Genomic DNA, 25,075 nt, shown 5'->3' with positions numbered 1-25,075 from the left:
ACATGGCAGTATCTGCACATGTGGGACTGTAAGCGTCGGTAGGCGAGAGTGGGGAAGGGACTGCATAACTCCTCTTCACAAAAAATAAGTCACCTGTGCTGGTCAGGCAACCAGGCTAATGTCAGAACGATGAGCTAGCCCTTCAACACCCAACTTTCCCAAGCCCTGCGACAATGGAGAAATGGTAATGGGGACAGGCAGAGGATGCTGCCGGCAGTTCCTAGTCACGACCCTGCACGCAGGCAGCTGTGTAGTGATGGTCGTCTGCCAAAGACTGGGGCAGATGCGGCGCCTGTATCCTCCCACAGCATCACAGCAGCACTTTTTAGGAACAGCACTGCTCTCCCCACACGGGGAAGGGGAGATAAAAGGATCCCTAAACAAAGTCTGCCTCACCTAGTACCTAGTAGGAAACAGCACCTACTTGGACACTAGCGGTTGAAAACAGAAGAAAAGAACCAGGAGTCATGCCCTGACTCTGGGTGCCAGGATGTTCGCACCCTTTTGGACAGAGACAACAGACCAGAAAGGCGCACAGCGCTCATTGCTAGAATGCTTGATAGCAACCAGGTGGACATAGCAGCCATGAGCAAAACCAGGTTTGCCAGTGAAACCCAGCTGGAGGAAGTTGGACGGGGCTACACCTTCTACTGCACTGGAAAGCCAGATGGCACCCCAAGAACCTCAGGCGTGGGCTTTGCCATACAAACCAAACTTGCATGACAGCTTGACAGCATTCCACATGGGATAAACGATAGGCAGATGACCCTGCGTCTGATGCTGTCCAAGGATAGCTTCTCCAAAGTCATCAGCTGCTATGCCCCAACGATGACCAACCCTGATGACATCAAAGAAACTTTCTACAACTAGCTCAGCCACACCATTTCAGCGGTAGACAGAAAGGACAGGCTGATCATCCTTGGGGATTTCAATGCCTGCATCAGCGTGGACTTCTCCTCATGGCCAAAAGTCCTAGGACAGCATGGCACTGGCAAGTGCAACTCCAACGGACTGCTTTTGCTCTCGCTCTGCGTGCAGCATGGACTGACCATCACCAACACCCTCTTCCAACAATCGGACAAGTACAAGGACACATGGATGCACCCCTGCTGAAAGCAGTGGCACATCCTGGACTATGTGATTTTCCGGCAGAGGGACAGAGGTGATGTTTCCATTACACACTGCATGAGAGGAGCAGTCTGTTGGTCAGACCATCGCCTGGTACGCAGCAAGATGAGCATCAGACTTGCACACAAGCTCCAACCAGCCAGGCAGAAACCCCCTAGGAAGCTGAACATACACCACCTCCCTATCACCAAGGACCTGCTGCAGCAGCAAATCCAAGCAGCTCTCAAAGAAATTTCTGCATCGACTGATGTAGAAGAGGTATGGAGCACCTTTAGAGATGCTGTGTACACAGCAGCAGCTGACACACTCGGCTTTGTACAGAGGACTGGGGAGCCACAAAGACTGGTTTGACAAGAACGACTCTGGAATCTCCAAGCTCCTGAACACAATGCATATACCGCATCAGGATCACATTTCCAATGAAGACTGCCAGAGGAAGAACCAGTACTTGCAAACCAAGCAACTCGTACAGAAGAGCCAGTGTGAAATGAAGAACACCTGGTGGGAGACAAAGTCCGAAGAGCTTCAGTCCGCTGCTGATGCCCACGACATGAAGACCTTCCATGATGGTCTCCGAGCTGTGTATGGGCAGAGCCACAGAATCAAACCCTGTCTGAGCCTTGGACCAGACCACCCACCTGACAGACAAGAAAGGCATCCTTGCCTGCTGGGCAGAGCACTTAAACACCCTCCTCAACAAGGATTCGTCCGTATCTGACGAGGTAATTGCAGCCCTCCCACAGCTACCAGTCAGTGACTCGCTAGCTGCCCCTCCCACCAAGGCCAAGACCCTGAAGCTGACAATGTCAGGAAAAGCACCAGAGTGGATGGAATCCAGGCCGACATCTAGAAGTATGGAAGAAGGTGCTGACAGACAAGCTGACCGCCCTGTTCCAGTCTATCTGGGAGAGAGGGGAGGTCCTCCAGGATTTCAAGGATGCTTCAATTGACCACATTTACAAATGGAAGGGAGACAAAACATCCTGCGATAACCACCGTGGAATCTCTCTCCTCTTCATCGCCGGCAAGATCTTCGCCCGCATCATACTGAACAGACTGGTTGACCATGTCTCCAACACAGTCATCCCTGAAGCACAGTGCGGCTTCCGCTCAGGCAGGGGAACATGTGACATGGTGTTTGCCGTACGCCAGATGCAAGAGAAATGCCGTGAGCAGAACAAGGAGCTCCACATGGTCTTTGTAGACCTAACTAAAGCCTTCGACACAGTCAACAGCTGTGGTCTGTGGAAGATCCTCCTAAAGTTTGGCTGCCCAGAGAGCCTAAACAAGCTGACTGCGTCATTCCACAATGGCATGCAGGTGAGAGTACAGGAAAATACTGATATGTCAGATCCGTTCTCTGTGGTAAATTGAGTGAAGCAGGGCTGCGTCCTGGCACCCACACTGTTCTCCATTCTCTTCTCTGCCATGCTGATTGACGCTTGCTTTCCAAGACTGTGACCGGGGCATCAACATTCAGTTTCGCACAGATTGCAAACTTTTCAACTTGCGGTGACTCAACGCTAGGTCCAGGATGTTTGAGGCACTGTTGAGAGAGTTCTTCTTCGCTGATGACTGCTCGCTTCCTGCATACTCCCATGAGGACATGCAGTTCATTATGGACAGGTTCTCAACCTCCTGCAGGCGCTTTGGACTCACCATCAGCCTCAGCAAGACTGAGTCCATGTACCAACCAGCTAGCTCACAGAATGCCAGTGCCTCCCCCCCACCTGCAATCAAGATCGATGACACAGAGATCAAGTCAGTCGACAAGTTTTCCTACCTGGGCAGCACCCTATGCAGCAGGGGAGCCCTTGATGCAGAAGTGCATCGCCAAGGCCAGCTCTGCCTTTGGCAGACTCAACAACAGGCTGTGGAACAACAAAGGCATCAGGCTCAGCACCAAAATTAAAACCCACAGAGCTGTTGTGATGACCACCTTGTTCTACTGCTGTGAAACATGGATGACATATCGCCATTCAACAACTTGAGCAGTTTCAGCAGAGATGCCTATGAAAGATCCTCAACATAAAGTGGCAAGACAGGGTCTCCAACCTCCAGGTCCTAGAGAGGGGCGGCCATATGAGGACACACACCGACAGATAAGCCTGCCTGCCTACTCATCCATCGGTCCCACAGGAGACTCCATCACTTTTAAGATATGTCCATATCTACACACATGCATTTCTCTATTTATTTCATGTTTTTTGTGTTTTTGGTTCATGTCAGTGAGCACAGATGCTGTGAGCAGCACTTGGGAACCCAATATTAGAGAGACTCAGTGACTGTTTTATAATAATTTATATATATATATATATATATATATATATAAGGGAGGGTGGGGGTGATCACTGAATATAACTGCTTTTTATTATAAAAACTGACACTGATAGTGATACTGACTCTGTGTAATCATTAGATGATTAATGGAATAGATTTAGTACTAATTCTAGCATGCACATAATACTCCTACATAATAAAACCAAAAACAAAACAAAAAATATAGGAATGAAACTTGCAAGTGGTTTTAGAAGTTTTTCAAGTAGCAGCAGAATGCATAGCACAATAGTACTAACAGTAAGCAACATCATCAAGTATATTTTAAGAGGGTGCTTGAAGTTGAACCAAAATGAGTCCATTCAACTTTCTAAAGTTTTTTTCTTCTAAACTTTGGGCTCATTTCATATATATGTTTTGAGCAATCAACATATATAGTAAAATTAATGTTCAATGTGTAAATGCGTCACTGGGTATTATAAAGTAATGAAAATTTGTTCTACTTTTAAAACTGATGTGAAGTGCTTTTTTTTTTTAACAAAATTTTTAACTGGAAAGAAAACCACATAAATTTTAAGAATGTGTGTGTGTGTGTGTGTGTGTGTGTGTGTGTGTGTGTGTGTGTGTGTAATGGGGATTTTCAGTTAAATATATTAAGTAGAAAGTGGGAACACAGATTAAGTGATTTTATTTTACATCCTTGAAAAGTTGAGGCCATGAGAGGGAAGAGTACATAAACTTTACTACCAGTAAAAAACTGGTGAATCCATCAAGTAACAGCTTTGCTGTTGGGTCTTGGTGATAATGGATGTGTTCAGTATGAGTGTTAACAAAGCCAGCACCCAGCAATCCAACAAAAAATATAAACTCATGTCTTTACTGAAGAGAAGGTATAATAATAATAATAACAATAATAATAATAATAATAATGTACGTTTGAAAAGAGCCCTTTCTCTCTCAGAGCGCAGGGTGCTTTACAAGAAAGAAAAGGTTTAAAATTACATGAATCATTCATGACTACTTGATCTTTCTTCAAACTCCTCCCCCCAATCCCCTCCTCATTCGTCATGCATACGAAATGAGCTGACAAGCATGGGGTGGTGCTGAAGAAGAAGAGGAAACTGAGAATGCTTACACTGATAGGTTTTAAAAATATATGTTTTTAATGAAGAGTGAAAGGCAGTTTAAAAATATGTGTTTTTAATGAAGAGTGAAAGGCAGAGATGGAATCGGATGCACAGATATGATGAGGAACTTTCCATATCTGAGGAACAGCAAAAAGAAAAAAAAAACATTCTCCATAGTTTCTTGTATTGACACAAGGAAGTTTCAGAAGGTAACACTAACAGTCATAGGAGCAGAGAGTTCTTGTGGGAGTCCGAGTGTAAGCACTGATAAGGTCAGAAATACAGGTAGGTCCTGTGGAGTAGAAAGAAGAATAGCAGAGACACACATCTTTGTATATAATTCTCACAGCAATGGGGAGCCAGTGCAGAGTACAGAGGTGGGGAGAAATGTGATCAGTACAAGGGATTCTTAGAGTCAGACAGGCAGCTTTGTTTTGAAGGTTTTTTTTTAAATTTCCTGAGTAAGATTATATGGTACAGGTAACATAAAGTTAACACCTTATATAACTAAAGTGGAAATACATAAATTGAAGACATGCGGTAACTGAAGAGCATTACAATACTAAATTCAAACAATGAAATAATAAAGAGACAACACATCAAGATCAACTGAATTTTTTTTTTTTTTTTTTTTTTTTTTTTTTTTACAGCTACAGCTAAAACATGACTTCTTCATGTCAGAATTTCTAAATTGAATAAATATGTTCAACACTGTCAGATCACATACCAATTGTTCTATTTGATACAAAAGCCATGACAACTGCAAGACATGTATTACATAACCATGAAAAATTCTTCTTCATTCATGGGCTACAACAAAGGTGATCACTCATTCAAATGTGAGCGCCTTGTTCTGTTGAACTTTAAGACCATTTTACCCAACCACTTTTTTGACCATTTACTAATTTCTAATATGAGTGCATGCTGGGTGTGTTTAGTTGTTGTTGTTTTTTGTTGTTGTTGTTGTTTTTGTGTGTGTGTTTTTCTTCTCTCTTTTTTTCTTTTTTTTTTCACCCAACCCAATGCTGACATGGAGCACAGACTGCAAAGATGCACACTGGTGAATTCCACTCCACTTGACTATGAAACTAAAACTATCCAATCTTCTCGACAATTCTACAATCTGCTTTCAAGACCACTTTAAAAATAGGCAATGGGAAGAATTTGAAAAGAGAAAAATGGCTGAATTAATTATAGTAGTAGTTACAGGGCCTCTTTCATATGCACTCCCCTATAGTAAGGTTTAAAGCTACACTCCCTCTGATGGGATATTAATTGTCATAAGCAGAATTTATTGTGATTCTAGTGGGTCACTAACGGCATTGAATGAAAAATCTTTGTAGTAGTCATATGTAGTATATTGTTCTTTCAAACAGAGAGAGAGAGAAAGAGAGACTCAGAGAGAGAGAGAGAGAGAGAGAGAGAGAGAATTCATTAAGTTATGTACATGTGTGCTCTTACTGTGTGCCATTTCTTATTCTTTTTCTTTTCTTTTCTTTTTTCTTTCATAGTAATTTTTTTTACGATCAGCATGATCAGTATTGTTTAATGATTGCAGTGGACTTAACACTGGTCTGAAAACAATAAAAGTTTTATAATTCAATTCACATAACAAATAATGTAAAACATATTTATCTTAATCATTGAATAGATCTGATCAAGATGAAAAATTAGTTTGATGAAAAGACCACTTTAGGATATAAAGCTCTGATGAATTATTGTCCTAAATTTGCAGTTTTTGCGGATTAATCGGCTAAGGATCTGGATCTAACCCAGCATGCGCATCACAACAGAAAGAAGACATCGTTCTATTAAGTGTGCATATAAATTATGTTAATAAATAACATGTATATATGGATCAATCGTTTAGATCTATCTCTCCAGAAACTAACTGAACTGTCAAATTTAATTTGTGAATGAATGCGTTGTACAATCGAAAATGAGTCGTCTGCTCTCTTCATTCGTCTAAATACTGATTAATTCCTGAACAAGGTTTTCGATCAGTCGGATTTTTAATAAATTATGATAATCTTTTCTATTCATAAGTAAGGAGGTCCGTCCCTCCTACTTACCAGCAAACGTAACTGGGCCACGCGAGGAAACAACAAAGAAGATAACAATGAAACCAACCATCTAATGGCCTCGAAACTGTTGGGATTTCTATTTTTGGGCACAGGACGCAGTGTCCAATTTCAAGACATTCTCTTGCTAAATTGAGGGAGCATTCAATTCTCACTACCGAGGTGCACATTGAAATCATTATGCATATTCTAATATCAGCAGAAAGGTATATCATTCATGTACAATAATATTATTCTACATTTTAAAAGTAAATGAGCCATAGAACAACGACAGTACTAACTGCATTTTTAATGTAAACAAATACATTTTCTCAAAATAATTATTCATCTGGTGCTCCCCATTTTGGCAAACTGAAAAGGAAAAGAACATTATTTGAATCAAAATGTTCGTTTCCTCGCCGTATTGTGAAATATAATAGGAGAATTACATCATTTTCTTGTTCATGATTGACTTCTTATATAAAACTGAGAAATTTACTTTTTTAATTAAAAATAGCAACAATATTATACGAAACTATACATAAAAGAAGCTGGCTCCAAGCCTGACAAATCATGTGACTGTTCTGTTGATCAAAATGGCGACGCAGAGTGAGATAGAAGTAAGCTGAACGGTTTCCTTTTTAGCGCGGTAGTATGGAAATATATTGTACAGCTTATACCATTACTCATGCCTTTTCCAGAATGTTTTATGATGGACTGTTTACGGTAATTGATAACATGCTTTGATGGTGAAACGAAACTTCGTTTTTTTGTTCAAATTCAATTGTTGTCTTCCCTTTTGCAAGTCCAATATTTGAATCAGGGCTGTCCCAATCACAGTATATGCATCAGCCCAGCCAGTTATGCCAGTGCAAATGAAGCAGCATATGAAGCATGGTTAGATGCCAACCGCTCGCTCAGCTTTCTCAGACGAAACCTGAGGAATTTCTCAACAGAATGCCACCGGATGGCATACATATAACTATAAGGGATGCCATTATTTCACACATGATCAACAAATAATCTGAATGCTAAGTGCCAACATGGGTTTAGAAATAAAAGGTCTTGTGTCACGCAGCTTTTGGAGGTGATGGAGGACATTACTGTGTTACTTGACAAAGGCAATCCTGTAGACATAATTTACTTAGATTTTTGTAAAGCTTTCGACAGTGTACCACATGAAAGACTATTAAAGAAACTAGAAGCTTATGGTAATATAGTCAGTAGTTTACACAAATGGATGAGATATTTTTTGACAGGAAGAACTCAGAATGTCAAAGTTGGTAATGAGTACTTCTCTGAGGCCGACGTTTGTAGTGGAATACTGCAGGGAAGCATTCTAGGACCAGTACTTTTTACTGTCTTTACAAGTTTAATACTGTTATGAATGACTTTCCACTGTTCCAGACTGTGTAGAATCATCTTGTAGAATCTTTGCTGGTGATACCAAAATATGTAGTAACTTAAATAAGACCTGCAATAGTAACATCCTGCAACAAGATCTAGACTTTATGCCAGTCTTTATCTTGAATACTTGTTGAACTTTTAGTGTGTTTGCATCTTGTTTCCAGTGCCACATAGTCAGATAGTAGATGGTATAATAACTATAAATTGTGAGGTACAAACAAAAAATAAGCTACTATTTTCACTATTTCACATTTCAGATGGAACGAAGAGATCCAACTGAAGAAGAGGAAGGGGATGATGATGAAAGTGAATCTGAAGAGGTAACACTTAAAGAATTAAGAAAGTATAGTTGAACTTAAAGATGAAATGACAATAATCTTGAAGTATTTTTCTCCGAGTGTTGGTGTGTGTTCATGTGTGTGTGTGTGGTACTGTGTGGTGTGTGTGTGTATGTGTGTGTATGTCAGTATGTGTGTGTGTGCTACAATAATGTGTATAGCGTTGAGGTTTTTATCATCATTGCTTGTTATGTCACAAAAATAAATTCTTCTTCTTCTTCCTTTAATGTCCTGTGGTCGTTGCCAACCTTTATTGACATTCATGTAAATGCCCATTTTGTATATTTACTCCGCCTTGTAGGCAGCAATACTCAGTTTCCGGGAGGGGGAGGGGGGGGGGGGGGGGGTGTGCATGCTGGGTCTGTTCTTGTTTCCATAACCCACCAAACACTGACATGGATTACAGGATCTTTAACGTGCGTATTTGATTATTTTTATGTGTGTGTACATACACATGAAGGAGGTCCAGGCACTAACAAGTCTGCACATAATGACATATGTTGACCTGGGAGATGGGAAAAATCTCCATCTTTACCCACCATGCGCTGTTACTAAGATTTGAACCCGGGACCTTCAGATCAGAAGTCCAACGCTTTATCCATTTGGCTGTTGTGCCCGTCAAATTGTTCATTTGATTTTAATTGTTTTCTTTTACTTGTGAAATGGGTTTGTTGCTGGATGATTGTCTGTTCCTTCTCCATGCTCCAACACAGTTGAAATGAAAGGATTAAATTTCCTGGATTCTCGCTGCTATGCATGTTTGTTTTGTTAGAACTTGTGTTGATTTGATATTTACTGCCCATATGATTTTCTTCTGAAAACTTCTGATAAATAATTTTTTTTTTTCCGTTGTTATGTGTACACTAGATTTATCTTGGTAATATTCAAAATTAAATTTGTATATCTTCTTCATCATTCGTGGGCTGCGACTCCCACGTTCACTCATATGTACACAAGTGGGCTTTTATGTATATGACCGTTTTTACCCCACCAAATTAGTGCATGTAAACTATATATTGATAACCGTGTGCAGAGATGTTATACAGTTTGATCACCATATTCGACGGGCGCAATAGCCGAGCTGTTAAATTGTTGGACTGTCAATGTGAGGGTCTCGGGTTCGAATCACGGTGACGGCGCCTGGTGGGTAAAGGGTGGAGATTTTTACGATCTCCCAGGTCAACATATGTGCAGACCTGCTAGTGCCTGAACCCCTTTCGTGTGTATATGCAAGCAGAAGATCAAATACGCACGTTAAAGATCCTGTAATCCATGTCAGCGTTCGGTGGGTTATGGAAACAAGAACATACCCAGCATGCACACCCCCGAAAACGGAGTATGGCTGCCTACATGGCAGGGTAAAAACGGTCATACACGTAAAAGCCCACTCGTGTGCATACGAGTGAACGTAGAAGAAGAAGAAGAAGGAGATCACCATATTCTTTATTTCAACAGGAAGTGGAGCCTAAGCTCAAATATGACCGACTGTACAATGACCTGACCACCATTTTGAAGAAGGATGCTGCCAGCAGTATTGCTGTCCACTCAAAGGTAAAGGGCTTGCAGACCCACAAGTTACAAGATACAACAATACTTTATTATCTTTAAAAGATTGAGTGTTCATGTAAATTCTTGTAAATTTCTATATTGAAGTCTTGTTCATTACTTTTCAAATGTTTCTTCTTGTTCTTGTTGCTTATTGTCCAGCCGACCTCACAGGGCCATATCAGGACTGTCAAACCATGCAAATGCTCAACCACGTTGACACAAAACTGTCACATCTACCAAAAAAACACTAAGACAAACCAACAAAATACAGTTCATGACACAGTATCCCAACTCATTTAGCTCCTTATGTCAAATAAGACTAGGCCAAGGTGAGGACGCCAGCCATTCCGCTTGATTTATCCCCAGATAACACAAAATCATAAAAAAGGAAAGAACAATACTTCAAAGCCAAACAAAAGCAGCTGGTGCCCATCCCAGTGTTTACATCTCACTACCCAATCACCAGAGCAAAACAGCACAGATAGTACACTACAAACTACAGAAAATAGAAAAAAAAAGTGTCAAGCCTTACTTGACCAGGGAATGGACTGGGAAGGCAGAAAAAGGAGACAACAGTGAAGAAAGAAAAAAGGCAGAAACAAAGAGACTGATAGAAAAGAGGAAATTTCTAGCACAGAATTTCCAGAAGGCAGGGGTGGTATTTTTACTGAGAGACCCCCGGCATCCCTTCGGGGGATCAAATGTTTCTGGAAAATGTCTGGATTGCTTAAAAAAAATAAAAGAACAGTGCATGAACAAACATTCTTAAAGCTCTCTCAATCTCTTTTGAATTTTTTCTTATGATGTTGAGTCAGTTGTATATTGTTTTTGTAACCAGATCTTTGTATATTAGCCAGAAAGAAAGTGGGGAAAGTATTTTGAATGTTTCTCTTATGTATAAAATTTACAAGGCTGTAGTTAGGGTTTTTGCTGGTTTATTTTTACTGTCTGTGGTGACACCTTTAGTTTAGGAACTGTAATTTGTAAATCTGGTATATGACGATTGTCTGCATTGTGAAGATTTCTTTGTATTTTTTCCATTTGTATACAAATACAAATATGTTTATGTTTAACTTTCATGTTGTGATTTTTTCAGTCCTAAAATCCATTTTCAACTGAATTGTTCAAAACCCATGTTCATCTTCATTTTTCTTCATATTCATTGTTGGAAGTGTGTGTTTTTTTAGTGTGGGAGTAGGATGTTTGAGAGGTGGTTTTGAGGGGGTTCAGTACAGTTTCTATAGATTTAAACTCAAACATGACCTGACTTCCGTTTTGAAGGAGGATGGTGCCAGCTGCATTGCTGTCTACTCAAAGGTAAAGGGCTTGCAGACCCACAAGTTACGATACAAGAATACTTTATTATCTGTAAAATGAATTTTTAAAATGGCTTAAGGCAGGTGGTAGCTGGCCCCCTATACATAACATGCGGCACGCATGGGCCACCGTTGTTTGGATACCGGAAACACCCTGGCACCCATGAACCAGCCCCCCTGTATGAGTCAAATATAAAGAGGTCATCCCAACAGCAGAGCAGGCGGAAGAGAAGACATCTCCCAGTGGCTGCAATGGTGGATGAGGGTGCCAACAATAGGTAGGGAGAATTGCGAGCAGGCCGCAAGAACTGGCGTGAACCTACAAATTTAGGGCTTGTCTTCCTAGTGATGAAGCCTGAATTTGGCAGAAAGGCGATTGTCAACAATGCGCCATGGAGTGCTAAAATGGTGCAATGAGAGACATGCAGAACACTGCTGGCCGTCTACTGCATCCTGACCTATCCCCAAACGTCTTGACTCTGTCTTGCCACTGGGTCCAGATAGACCAGGACAAGAGAGTGAGGCTGACAACCTGTGCAACTCTCCCTCACTGTAATCCAAGTCAAGTGCAAATCATGACTTAAATTACACTGCGCAACACCTCTAGTCCTTCGGTGATGGGGGGGTGGCGAAGCAGCAGGTGCGGATGCATTGGAAACTGTAGTCACAAACCTGCACACAGACAGCCCAGGGTGTAGGGTCGCTCTCTACTGGACTGAAGTAGCAGTAGAGTTTGGCAGCCCCCTGGGTGTCTGAGCACCCTCTTTAGGGCTCACCTCCATGGAGGAAGGGGCTAGAAAAGGTGCCTCAACATAGCCTGCTTAACTTCTCCCTGGCCAGCTTACTGCAGCTGGTGGGGATCTCTCATAGCGGTCAGCAAACAAAAACAAAGAAGAAAGTGATGGTGCTCAACCTTGGTGTGTGGAACATGAGAACTCTACTGGATAACATCAAGGCAGACAGACCAGAGAGAAGAACTGCACTGGTTGCCAAAGAGCTAGCTTGCTACAATGTGGACATAGCAGCTCTCAGTGAAACGTGCCTAGCAGACAAGGGCCAGCTTACAGAATACACATTCTTCCTGGAGTGGTTGCAGCAGCACTGAACAACGAGAAGCAGGTGTAGGATTGGCCTGTAAACTCACCAAGCTTCCAGAGGCTATCAATGACTGCCTCATGACACTTCAGCTCCCACTCTCAGACAAGAAGAGTGCAGCTCTGATTAGTGCCTACACTTCCACTATGACCAACCCAGATGACAAGTTCTATGAAGAACTGGACACCCTTATTTCAGCAGTCCCACAGTCAGAGAAGCTCATTGTTCTCAGTAACAAGTGCCAGAGTAGGGACAGACTACCAAACCTGGGAAGGGATCACTGGAAGACAAGGCACTGGCAAGTATAGCAGCGGTGGCCTTCTGCTCCTGAAGACATGTGCCACACATGACCTTATCATCACCGACGCCTTTTTCCACCTACCCACCTGTATGAAGACATCATGGATGCACCCTAGCTTTTGACTACCTCATCACCAGGAAGAGGGACAGGCTGGATTGTAAGAGTGACTAGAGCCATGTGTGGTGCTGACTGCTAGACCGACCACCACTCCATTGTGTCCAAGTTCAGGTTTCGCATTCTGCCCATGAGAAGACCCCAAGGTCAGAAGACTGCAAAGAGGCTGAATGTCTCCAAGCTGAAAAGCAGCAAGGTTGCAGAAGAACTCACCGCCAACCTTGAAGGCAGACTGCCAGACACACCACAGGAAGACTGGACCAGTGTTGAGGAACAGTGGATGGCCTTCAGAGACGCTATCTGCACTACTGCCCTTGAACATCTCAGACTAGCATCCTGGAGAAACCAAGACTGGTTCGACGAGAATGATGAAGAAATAGAGACACTATCAGCTGTTCAGAGGGCATCATAACAACCCCACGTCAAAGCCAAGGAAGATGCCCTTGCTAACGCAAAAAGAAGGGTACAGAAGAAACTTCGCGAGATGCAAGAAAGCTGGTTCAGCAAGAATGTGATGAATTTCAGGGCTGCACAGCCAGAAAGCACTTCTATAATGCACTTAAGGCTGTATACGGACCCCAGTCCTCCGGCTCCTCACCCTTCCTCAACGCAGATTGGATGCAGCTGCTGACAGAGAAGAAGCAGATTCTGGAGTAGTGCGCTGAGCATTTCAACAACATCCTCAACCGTCCTGCCAGCATCAACGACAAGGCCATTGCTCGCCTGCCCCAGGTCGAGATCGACAAGGGCTTTGACACCCTCCCCACAGGAGATGGTCTCTTTTTTTTTTGTCCTTTATTTTTTGTGCCTGGACTTTCTTGGGTCAATCACCATTTTATTTTGTATATAGATTCATTATGTCAATTCAGAATAAATGAAAAAAGAGAGGGGAAAGGAGAGAGAAAAAAAAGAGAGAGAGAATACAGTGAATATTAACAGTAACAGATGTAAGTAATTCTAGTCCATTATACAATCAACTCAAAAATGTGACAATAATCAAAACCAATACCGGGCATTTCATAACTATATCATAGTAATTAATATATATATATATATATATATATATATATGTATATGTATGGGTTTTTTTGTTTTTGTGTTGTTTTTTACAGACATACTGGTTTGTTTTTTTTTCTTTTTTTAAGATTCATAAGGTATCATATAATATATTGACTTCTTATATTGAATTGCTGTTCCAAGATCAGTTGTAAAATAGACAGTATTTAAAAAACATTTTTTTATAAGATCATGTTTGCTATATTTATCATCTTGAATTCCAAATAAAATGTCTATAGGATATAATTTCACACACTTACCAGTACTTCTAACTATCTTCTTCTTCTTCTTCTTCTTCGTTCATGGGCTGCAACTCCCACGTTCACTCGTATATACACAAGTGGGCTTTTACGTGTATGACTGTTTTTACCCCGCCATGTAGGCAGCTATTCTCCGCTTTCGGGGGTACTTCTAAGTATCAAATTTTCTTTGTTTTTCCAAATTGTTTTCACAGTTGAGCATTCATGGAAGAAATGTTCAATAAAATCAATTTTTCTGGGACAGCAGTCATCATTGTCTGAGTCTGCTACTTTCATTTTTTTTAGAATAATGTTTGTTGGGTGTATATTATGACTTATTTTCCACTGTAATTCATACAAGCATACTTCTTTTGTTGCTTTCCTTGGTGAAATCCATGTATTATGATTGAAAGAAAAGTCAAATATCCTTTTACAAAATGCACAAACATGTAGGTCTATAGTTGTAGCTTTGGTTCTACTTTTTGAATATTTCTTTATTTCTTTAAGTTTTGCATTGAATGCGTTTGCTTCACAATAAAAGTATTTGTAGATTTCAGTGGTTGTCCATTGTTTTGTATCTAGGTCTTCCACAGTAATGGAATTGCGTTGTATAGAGCATTGTCTATGAATATTGTCATTCCTTGATCCAGGTTCAGTAAAAAAATAAAAAATAAAAAAATTAAAAAAAGCAACCTCATTTAAATCTAGCAGCCTTTTTTCTGGTTTTTTTGGGGGGTTTTGGGGTTTTTTTTTTTATGTATTATGTCCTTTATGTGTTCTGTTCCATGGTCTATCCAGTTTTGAAAACATTATTACCTTTATATTGTATATTGTTATTGTGAAACAACATCTGATTGTGAAGATTATGGATGGTCACTTCTCTTGTTGCTACATCTTCATTGTTTGAATATGTTGTAATTACATCTGACCAAAAATCGTTCTCTGTTTCTTGTAATTCTGTTTGCTTTGCTCTACAGTTTACCATAAACATTTTAGGATGATTTGGTGTTGTTGTTTGGTGTGTTTTTTTGTGGTTAGATGCCATCTGGTTATTATACTCCAGTTTTCTTCCCTTGCATGATAGAATTTTCCTGCCCATTGTAAGTGCATGCATCTTTGAATTGCTAACACATTTACCATATTAAACCCTCCTTCATTATAATCACTTTCTTTTTACTTTCTCAAAAGCTCTGTGGTTGCTAAAAATAAATGCTATGTTTTCTCTGTCAAACAAATTTGTAGAATATGGTGTTGATCAGTTTCAAAGCTTTTTCTGGGATACCAGTGGATTGCATAACATATGTAAGTTGACTTAACAAGAGGGTTTTTATGACAAGAATTTTACCATGTATGGATAGGTCTCTTTTGCTCCACTGTACTATTATTTTTTGTATATATTGTTTGTCCTATCTCTCCAGTTTTCTTCAATGTGTTTTGCCATTTTGTCTTTCTGGAAAGATATGCCCAAAATTTTTATTTTGTCAACCAATACAAATGAAAAATTCTGTTAAGTGATAAGTCTGCTCATCTTCATTGTTTTTTTTTTGTGTGTGAATTAATTTCAGCCCAGAAAATCGCTCATATAACTTTTCTATTTCTATGGAAGTAAACATGTCCTGTCTGTTTTTCAGAAATAAAGTTGTATCATCTGCCAATTGTTTAATCTTTAGACATGTATCTTTCTTATTGTCCATAGAGTTGATACCCGTTATTCCACTGCAAGAATGAATGCAAGGGGAGAAAAAGGACATCCTTGTCTGATTCCACAGTTAACATCGAATGGTTCAGATAGCCATCCGCCATGGTTTATGGAACTTTGTGAATTATTGGAGAGCTCAGATACCCATTTTTGAAAGTCAGATCTGAATCTGAATACATTGAAAGCTTGTAACATATATGCTTTAGATATGGAATCGAATGCCTTAGTGTAATATACCCTGCTTTACCAGTTTTATTAAGATAATTAACAGCATCACCAATACATCTTATGATTGTAGCTGTATTCCTGCCTTTGATACACCCCACCTGATCTTCGCTTAATGAGTTATTTACTACACAGAAGATGAAGTCATGAAGGCAGTGAAGCAATTCTCCTGTGGCAAAGCGCCAGGATCCGATGCAATCCCTGCTGAGGTATACAGTGCAGGAGGCCCTGCCACAATGCAAAAGCTGACTGAACTCTTCCAGTCTTTGTGGAATGAGGGACAGATCCGGGCAACAGCTGAAAGATGCCAGTATATTCCACATCTACAAGAGGAAAGGCAACCACCAGTCTTTTGACAACTACTGAGGCATCTCCCTCTTGTGTATTGCTGGGGAAGATTCTGGCCCGTGTCCTGCTCCAACATCTTTAGCAAGATCTCCTCCCAGAAAGCCAGTGTGGCTTCCATGCTCAATTTGGGACTGCGGACATGATTTTTGCTGTGCGCCAAATCCAGGAAAAATGCCAGGAGCAATACAGCTACCTCTTCATGACCTTTGTCGATCTGACCAAGGCTTTTGATACAGTCAGCACAGAAGACTTTTTGAAGATAATGGAGAAGTTTGGCTGCCCCAGCAAGTTCATCACAATCATCTGACAGTTCCACGACAGCATGATGGTGAAAGCTCTGGATGTCAGAGAAGAGTCAGAGGCCTTCCCAGTGACAAATGATGTCGAACAAGGCTGTGTTCTCACCTCGACTCTGTTCAGTATGGTATTCTCTGCCATGCTGACAGATGCCTTCCATGACTGCAAAGAAGGAATCCATGTCAGGTACAGGACTGACGGAAGATTGTTTAACATCAGGTGCCTGCAGTTACAATGATGAGACTGTCATCAGAGACTTCTTGTTTGCTGATGACTGCGCACTCAACGCCAGCACAGAGCAGAAGATGCAGTGTGAAATGGACTGCTTCTCACAAACCTGTGACAACTTAAGTCTCACCATCAGCACCAAAAAGACTGAAGTTATGTACCAGCCTGCCCCAGGAAAGTCATACCAGGAGCTGCACATCACAGTGGAAGTGCAGAACCTTCAGGCAGTCGACTACTTCCAGCGCTGTCTTCGGGAGACTCCGTGAGAACGTATGGGAGCGGAAAGGACTCAACACAACCACCAAGCTGACGGTCTGCTGTGCGGTGGTCCTTATCACCCTCCTTTATGCCAGCGAGATCTGGACTGTCGACAACTGACATTCCAAACAGCTCATTTGCTTCCACCTGAGCTGTCTCCCCAGACTCATCCACATCAGGTAGCAATGAGTCCTGGAACGAGCTGACCTCTGCAGCGTCTACACCCTGCTGCAGAAAGCCCAAGCCAGGTGGGCAGGACATGCTTCAGCAGCTGCTGTACGGAGAACTGTGTCTGGGCAAGTGCTCAGTTGGAGGGCAGAAGAAATGCTACAAAGATGGCGTTAAAGCGTCCTTCAAAGACCTGGGCGTTGACATCAACATGTGGGAGACGCTTGCTTTGGACTGTCCAGCTTGGTGAAGCAAGATCACCACAGGAGCCCATACAGCTGAAGCCAGGCACAACGAAAGCATGCTGTGCGCAAGGTCCCAGCAGCATCCACTGCCACAACAGTTCCCACTCACTTGTGTCCCACATGTGGGCCAAGCAAGCCTTCAGGGCCCCAATTGGCCTCATCAGTCACCTCTGGACCCACAGCCACCGATCTTCCATCTGATATTTGAAGCCATGGTCCTCTTTGAATGGGAAGGATGAACATCATTATATCTAAAAGATAAATTGTTCATGATGTTCTTGTAATTTTCTATATTGACATCTTGTTCATTACTTTTCAAATGTACCTGTAGAATAGTGCATGAACAAACATACTTAAATCTCTCTTATGAGTTTTTCTTATGATGTTGAGTCAAAAGTGTATTGTTTTGTGACCATATCTTTGTAAATTAGCCAGAAAGAAAGAAGTGGGAAAAGTATTTTGAATGTTTATCATATGTATGAAATTTACAAGGCTGTAGTTAAGAGGTTTTGCTGGTATATTTTTATGTATGTGGTTACATCTTTAATTTAGGAACTGTAATTTGTAAATCTGGTATTTGACGATTGAGTGCATTGTGAAGATTTATCTTGAACTTTCATGTTGTGATTTTTTCAGTCCTAAAATCCAATTTCAACTGAATTGTTCATAGCCAATTTGATCTTTATTTTTCTTCATATTTGTAGTTGAAAGTGTAGTGTGTTTCTTTAGTGTGGAAGTAGGATGTTTGAGAGATGTTTTTGGGGGGTTGTTTTTTGTTTGTGTGTTTGTTTGTCTTGGGGGTGGTTTCAGTAGAGTTTAGATTTCTGTTAATTTTACTAAATCCAGCTTTATGATTCATAAACTCAAATATGACCTGACCTCCGTTTTGAAGAAGCGTGGACCCAGCTGCCTTGCCGTCCACTCAAAGGTAAAGGGCTAGCATGCAGACCCACAAGTTACAAGATACAAGAATACTTTATTATCTCTAAAAGATAAATTGTTTGTGGTGTTCTTGTAATGTTCAATGTTGACATCTTGCTTATTACTTTTAAATGTACCTGAAAAATAACTGCCTATTTGTTGCTCAAAGTTAAAGAATAGTGCATGAAAAAATATTCTTAAAGCTGTCTCAATCTCTCTTGGAGTTTTTTCTTATGATGTTGAGTCAACAGTATATTGTTTTGTAACCAGATCTTTGTGAATTAGCCAAAAAGAAAGATGTGGGGAAAGTATTTTGAATGTTTCTCCTATATGTATAAAATTTATAAGGCTGTAATTCAGGGTTTTTGCTGGTATATTTTTTACTGTCTGTGGTTGCACCTTTAGTTTAGACACTGTAATTTGTATATATGGTATATGCTATTTTCTGCATGATGAAGATCTTCTTTGTATTTTTTTTTCCATTATCTTTAACTTTCATGTTGTGATTTTTTCAGTCCTAAAATCCAATTTCAACTAAATTGTTCTAAACCCATGTTCATCTTCATTTTTTTTTTTCATATTCATAGTGGAAAGTGTTGTGTATTTCTATAGTGTGGAATTAGGATGTTTGAGAGATGGTTTTATTGGTTCAGTAGAGTTAAGATTTCTGTAAATTTTATTTATATTCAGATCCGGCTGTATGATCTATAGCCAGAAAGACAATTTGTCACATCAGTCCATATGATTTTTGTTGAAACTCATGGAAAATCAATCATTGATTGATGGTGTTTCAAATTGTCTGTTGTTTGTGGTCAGTTTCTGGCCCTGGGTACCCACTGGGGGATGATTTTCATCCTGGATCACACTGGGAACAACATCCGTGACAAAGAAATCATGGCAGTGAGTAATTCATGTGTGCTTGGTGGTATGTTTACATGTTGGCTTTATGCTTGTGGCTTGTAAGCCCATGGTTTCTCGCAATCCCACGATTTCTCACACTGAGAGAAATAGTGGGATTGTGAGGAAGGGTGGTTGTTCCCCTCCCACATTTTCTATCAGTTGCCAGAAATCATGTGGGCCCCCCCACAATTTTTCACAGTGTGTGAGAAAGTGTGGAAAATCCCCCTTATTTTATCACAAATATTTCCTTTTTTATCATTGGTGTCGGTTTCTTGTCTTTTCCGTAGAGAGAAATAAAAAAGAGGAGGGAAGGGGTGCAGGGGGTGGGGGGTTTGATGAAAACCACGATCATGATAATGACAGTGGTGTCAATGAAGACATCAAGTTGATCAACAGTAATGACACTGAAACACATCTGTGTATTATATTTCTCATTACATGGATCACTACAGTTCATCAAACTCAAATTTGACATCAAATCATTTGCAAACAACGAAATTAAGACAATGTGTATAACTCAAACAGAAATATATAACATGATATGATATGATATGAATTATGATATAATATAATATGATATAATATAATAAGTCTTGAACCAAATCTTTCCTGAGGGATTTTGGTAATAACATCAAAATGATTCAACTCTCTACATAAAATTTAATGTGATAGGAAAAGGTGTTTATAATGCTTTACCCTCACGTAGGAAATGTGAAAACTGGACCAGATAGTTTAAATGTTTGTTGTAATGCAACCTTTTTCTGTCACATTTACTTAGAATGTTCTTCATTTCATGCTCTCTCATTTGTTTATCTGTTTGTATCAGCATCCATTTGCATGCAAGATTACACTGAAAATAGATTCTCAGTTTCGTAGAAAACACTCAGAACATGAAAATATTATTTTTAAAACCAAAATGACTGAAAAAAAAGAACAAATCAACTAGCCAAGTAAACACACAAAAGGAAACACACACACACACACACACACACACACACACACACACACACACACACACACACACACACACTCACCCAATAACTCACTCACTCACTGACTTGCACAAACATTCACATACTTTTTTAAACGGGTATTGTGCCATCATCTTCACCGTCTATTGTTGATGTCTTTGCTAATGCCACTGCCCTTATTGTGACCGTTATTGTCGTTGACCCCCATTTCTCGTTTCTTTTTTCTCTCCCATATTTCCCTTAGATTTGCATTGGGAAAAGATAAGAACCCTACTTTGATGACAAACGAAATGTTTTTGATAAAAGTAAAGGGGACTTCCCATGCTTTCTCACACATTGAGAGAAATCGTGGAGGCGCCCCCCACAATTTCTCGAAGTTGAGACTAATGAGAAAAAATTTAGGATGGGAATGACCACACTTTCTCTCAGTCCCGTGATTTCTCTCACTTTCATTCAGAGTGAGAGAAATCATGGGATTACAAGAAATCGTGGGCTTACGTGACTGTTGGATGTATTGGAATCACTGAAATACATGTCATTGTGGTTGGTGTGCTTTCATAATCATTAATGTGATGTATGTGTACTCCTTTCAAAGCTCATTCCCACCTAATCAGTTGTAATAACTGAAGATTATGTAGGAGATTACAGTTAATGATATGTTCATTTGATGATTTATTTCAATAACTGTTATCAGCACATTCGACAATCATGTGACTACTATTTCTGTGCTTATTTTGGTTTCATTTTATTTTAAGATTATTTTTTTGTTTGTGGGCTGAGACTCCCACATTCACTCCAATACATGAGTGCATTTTTACATGTATGACCATTTTTGTCCCCATCATTTGCCCTGTCCTTTGCCACATCCCCCACCATTTTCCCTACCCCTACCACTACTACATGTGGTAGTACTACTCTATGGAAATCATGAAAGTGCTATACTTGTGCTAGGAATGGTGACATGAAAATGGTGACATGAATTGTTGCCAACACTGCCAGAAGCTTAAAGCACATTTCCTACCACCAGCGGATGATCACTGATGTTATTGTTATCGGACACTTCTTCATCAGAATTATCAAGTTATAAATCTTCTGAAGTTTTCTTCATCACTGTGCACAGCATTCAAAATTTCCTCAAGCACATACAACCCTGGCAAACATTGAAAAGGTTGCTGCATTCAAGACCGTCACGGCATTACCATTTTAAAGAAACAAACTTAAATTCTTATGGGGGGAAAAAAATTCATCAAGACCTGTATGAATTATTAAGTTGTAAAAGGGCAGCAAATTAATTTTATGAACATTTTCTGAGTCCGTTGACATCAGACAGTGGTTTCCCTGCTTCAAAAATAGGCACAAACATTGGGTGAAATATCTCCATTAATTTAACCGAAGTAAGTGCCAGAGATAAATCTGAGAGCTCAGTTAGTTTGATGGATGTGGCAGTCAAGAGGTTGATCATGCATGACTGACTTATTTTGCTTGGCTTCCAGTGGTTGTTTTGAACCTGTCGGTGCTAAACTGATTATTCTGTTTGTGTTGTTTGTTTATGGAAGTTTGTGCTGTTTATGAAAATTGCATGCCGTCTGTGATCTTGTGTGCAGCACACCACAACAGTCAACCAGATCAGTATTGATGACAAGGGAGAGTACCTAGCCAGCTGTTCAGATGATGGAAAGGTTGGTTTGCAACACAAATTATGAGTTTGGATTGAAAATGGTGAGAAATCACAAATAGCATTCTGATACTTTAAAAAAAGCTGTCTGTATCTTTTCATTCTATTTTCACATCTCTTTTTATAACTCTTTCAGTCTTTTTCATTTATCACTCATTCACCTTCCCATGTATGCACACACATATGCACACTCACACACACTCATGTGCAAACACACACACGCTTACTTGCACACACATCCATACAGGGGGAGAGTAAGCCATATGGAAATGAGATGGGGAAAGAGCAGTATCATCTAGTGTCCTATAATCACTCAACAAACACCGTTCCAGCTTTTCAGTATTCCTCTCAAATTTTGTTACTATCTTCACCACATCTTAGTACTGCTACTGTTATAAATGATATAACTACTTCACAAACAGTGGTTGCCTATGCTGTGACAGTCGCTGTTATTTTTCACTGACTACCGCTGCTGCCATGACTATTATATGATAATAACACATTGACACCATACTATTACTTGCTCCATATTATCACTATTGATGCCAGTGATGGTAAAACTTCTTTCTTTTTTTTTCTTTCTTTTTTTATAGAGACTAGACCTAATTAGTGGATGTTAACAGTTTTGACTTCAACAACAACTGCTACTGTTATAACTGCTGTTGTTACCTGTCCTCCAGCCTTACCTGCTCACACTCTCATCTCCCCTCCAAGCCTGCATCATCCTCTCCCCTTTTCTTTTTATAAAAAAAAAAAGTGGACTGTGTGTTTGCAGGTGATTATAGCTGGCTTGTATGGTACAGAGCTGAACCAGACTGTGTCTTTTGATCGTCCTGTCAAGTCTGTCGGCATCGACCCCTTCTTCACAAAGCAAGGGAGAGGTCGTCAGTGTTTCATTGGGGAAGAAAAGGTATGATGTGCCCATGATGTGTGAATGAAAACATTTCATTATTATTTCATCTATGTCAAGAAAAATGATTCTAGGATGAAACCTTGAATGCAAAAAAATAAAAATTTGAATTGAAAAAAAATTGAGGCATCAGTGTATTGTTTTGTTGTGCCAATACACTGAAATCACAAAGAAACAGCGAAAGATGTTTGTGCATTGTCTGAAGCCAGTAGGTGCCCATCGATCAGTAACAAAGTTCAGCCATTCATTTAACCTGAAGAAAAAATGCCTCCCATATTGCTTCATGTTGGCCTGTATCTGTGACATTTATATTGTTAGGTGTGAAAATTGAGAGTGGAAAGTATGTGTTATGAATATAAGATGTAGTCAGTGGTAAGTGCATCCACCTTGCAGTTGCACTGTGCTTGTGAACAGTTTATGCACAGAAAACCAGTCCTCCTATTTGATAAATTTTGGAGTGTTTTCTGGAAAGATATATAACTTTTCTTTCCTTGGAGTTGATTATGTTATGCTCATGCCATATTGTTTTTTCTCTTTTTTTTTTGTTTTTAATCCACCTGCATCCAGCTGTATCTGAACGAGAAGAGTGGGTTATTCCGAAGCAATAAGTCGACCACTATCCACTCTGGAGAGGGACCCATTCGCAACATGAAGTGGAGAGGGGAGTTCCTTGCTTGGGCCAACAACATTGTAAGCATTCATAATAAGTCTTTATTTATTGCTATTATGTTTTTCCTCTCCTTCTTTTCCTGTGTCCAATTATTTAGTCCATTCTCAAAGATTGTCTGTCTGTGATGAGTATTCTTTCTAATCACATATTTGTTCTCACACAAAAATCAGTAAATAAAAAAGATTAGTAAGCAAAGGATAGCCATTACCAGTTGCTCCATACTCGGACAGTGGCTCAGTGGACAAACAGTTGGCTTTATGTATTCAGATTGCTGTTTGATTATGTACAAATTGCTGTCAAATTATATTCTTAAATTGCTGTCTTTGGCCATGAACTCAAATTGTTATGATTGATCATGTTCTCAAATTTCTGTCTTCGGAAATCTACTCAGATCACCGTCATTGATGATAATGGACAGGAGTTGATGTCACGTACTCAACTATGTACAGAAATTGCTGTCCAGTTATGTAATTAAGTTACTCTTTTATGTTTCAGGGAGTGAGGGTGTGGGACACAAGTGCCAGATGTTTGATCTCCCGCATTGAAAAAGATCACAGGCAAGTTTGGACAGAAACTCTATTTTTCTTGTTTTCTTTTTTTTCTCACAGTACTATAAAACTGGACTTGATGAGAGCAGGGGTAACAGAGTTCTAGCTCCCACAAACAGATGAGCTAACTGACAAACACACAAGCAAAAAACAGAAATTCAACAGAACAATACTAACAGTTATTTCTTGGAGTTTTGATGGTTGCTGTTGTACAACTGAATGTACACACTGTATACATTTAATGTTAGGTCAAAGCTTGGGAGGGGGTTAGGGATGATAGGTGACATGGGTATGGTTTTAATGTGGTGTCATCCCTGATATGGCCTTGGTGGTTGGCTGGGCAATACACATCATAATTTGATTTGACGGATGGTGGGGTCTTTTAGGTGTTCAGATTGTGTGTGTGTGTGGAGACTTTTATTCTACTTCTTGGGAATAAGAGCTTCAGATTTATGATTCTATATTGAAGTATGGAGATGGTGGTATGTTCCAGTTACCGGCCAGAGCTGTACGGATGTCAGTTGTCTTGGAAAGATGACAGGACGCTGCTGGTGGGATGGGGAGACCAAGTCAAGGTGAGCATTTCTGCTCTGTCTATGCCAGCCAGATGCACACCCTCATGCACACATGTTCATTTACACATACATGTAAACACACAGATACATATACGTTCACGCATACTCTTTGTGCACACTTAACGTATACACACACACACATACACACACATGTACATGCACACACGCTCGCACACTGGGTTTTTACATCAAAAAAGTGAAAATGGGTTTGGATTCATAACGAACAACCAGGGTGTAGAAAATGACAGACTTTTTATTTCATAATTTAGAAAACATATAGTTGCATTTTTGTACCAAATTTGGCATTATAAAATGGGGAAAAAATAAAGATTATACAGGGATTTTTGTTGTTCAGCAATAATTTGCAGCTAGTGGTCTCAAGGAAAATGTTTGATGGCAGAGGGATTCAATGGCTCGTTTCCAAATGAGGA

General features: G+C 40.1%; 2 protein-coding genes across 4 annotated transcripts in view; one reads left to right on the top strand and one right to left on the bottom strand.

Moving 5' to 3' along the window:
• Positions 1 to 6,711, bottom strand: part of LOC143293584 (uncharacterized) — a 40,092-nt gene extending 33,381 nt beyond the window's left edge. For all 3 annotated transcript variants that reach the window (XM_076604641.1, XM_076604643.1, XM_076604642.1), the window contains exon 1: positions 6,605 to 6,711. The gene's annotated coding sequence lies outside the window, so the exon portion shown is untranslated. The remainder of the gene's footprint in view (positions 1 to 6,604) is intronic.
• Positions 6,712 to 7,168: 457 nt separating this feature from the next.
• The window catches only part of LOC143293583 (vacuolar protein sorting-associated protein 41 homolog), a 44,808-nt gene continuing 26,901 nt past the window's right edge, over positions 7,169 to 25,075 (top strand). The window contains exons 1-9 of the mRNA XM_076604640.1: positions 7,169 to 7,212; positions 8,257 to 8,319; positions 9,793 to 9,888; positions 19,212 to 19,295; positions 21,871 to 21,945; positions 22,717 to 22,851; positions 23,419 to 23,541; positions 24,017 to 24,078; positions 24,563 to 24,644. Of these exons, the coding sequence (XP_076460755.1) occupies positions 7,189 to 7,212; positions 8,257 to 8,319; positions 9,793 to 9,888; positions 19,212 to 19,295; positions 21,871 to 21,945; positions 22,717 to 22,851; positions 23,419 to 23,541; positions 24,017 to 24,078; positions 24,563 to 24,644 (744 nt within the window). The 5' untranslated portion in view covers positions 7,169 to 7,188. The remainder of the gene's footprint in view (positions 7,213 to 8,256; positions 8,320 to 9,792; positions 9,889 to 19,211; positions 19,296 to 21,870; positions 21,946 to 22,716; positions 22,852 to 23,418; positions 23,542 to 24,016; positions 24,079 to 24,562; positions 24,645 to 25,075) is intronic.

The sequence above is a fragment of the Babylonia areolata genome, chromosome 19, assembly GCF_041734735.1.
Source record: "Babylonia areolata isolate BAREFJ2019XMU chromosome 19, ASM4173473v1, whole genome shotgun sequence".
Lineage (NCBI taxonomy): Eukaryota > Metazoa > Mollusca > Gastropoda > Neogastropoda > Buccinidae > Babylonia > Babylonia areolata.
This window is presented reverse-complemented; position numbering and strand designations above follow the sequence as displayed.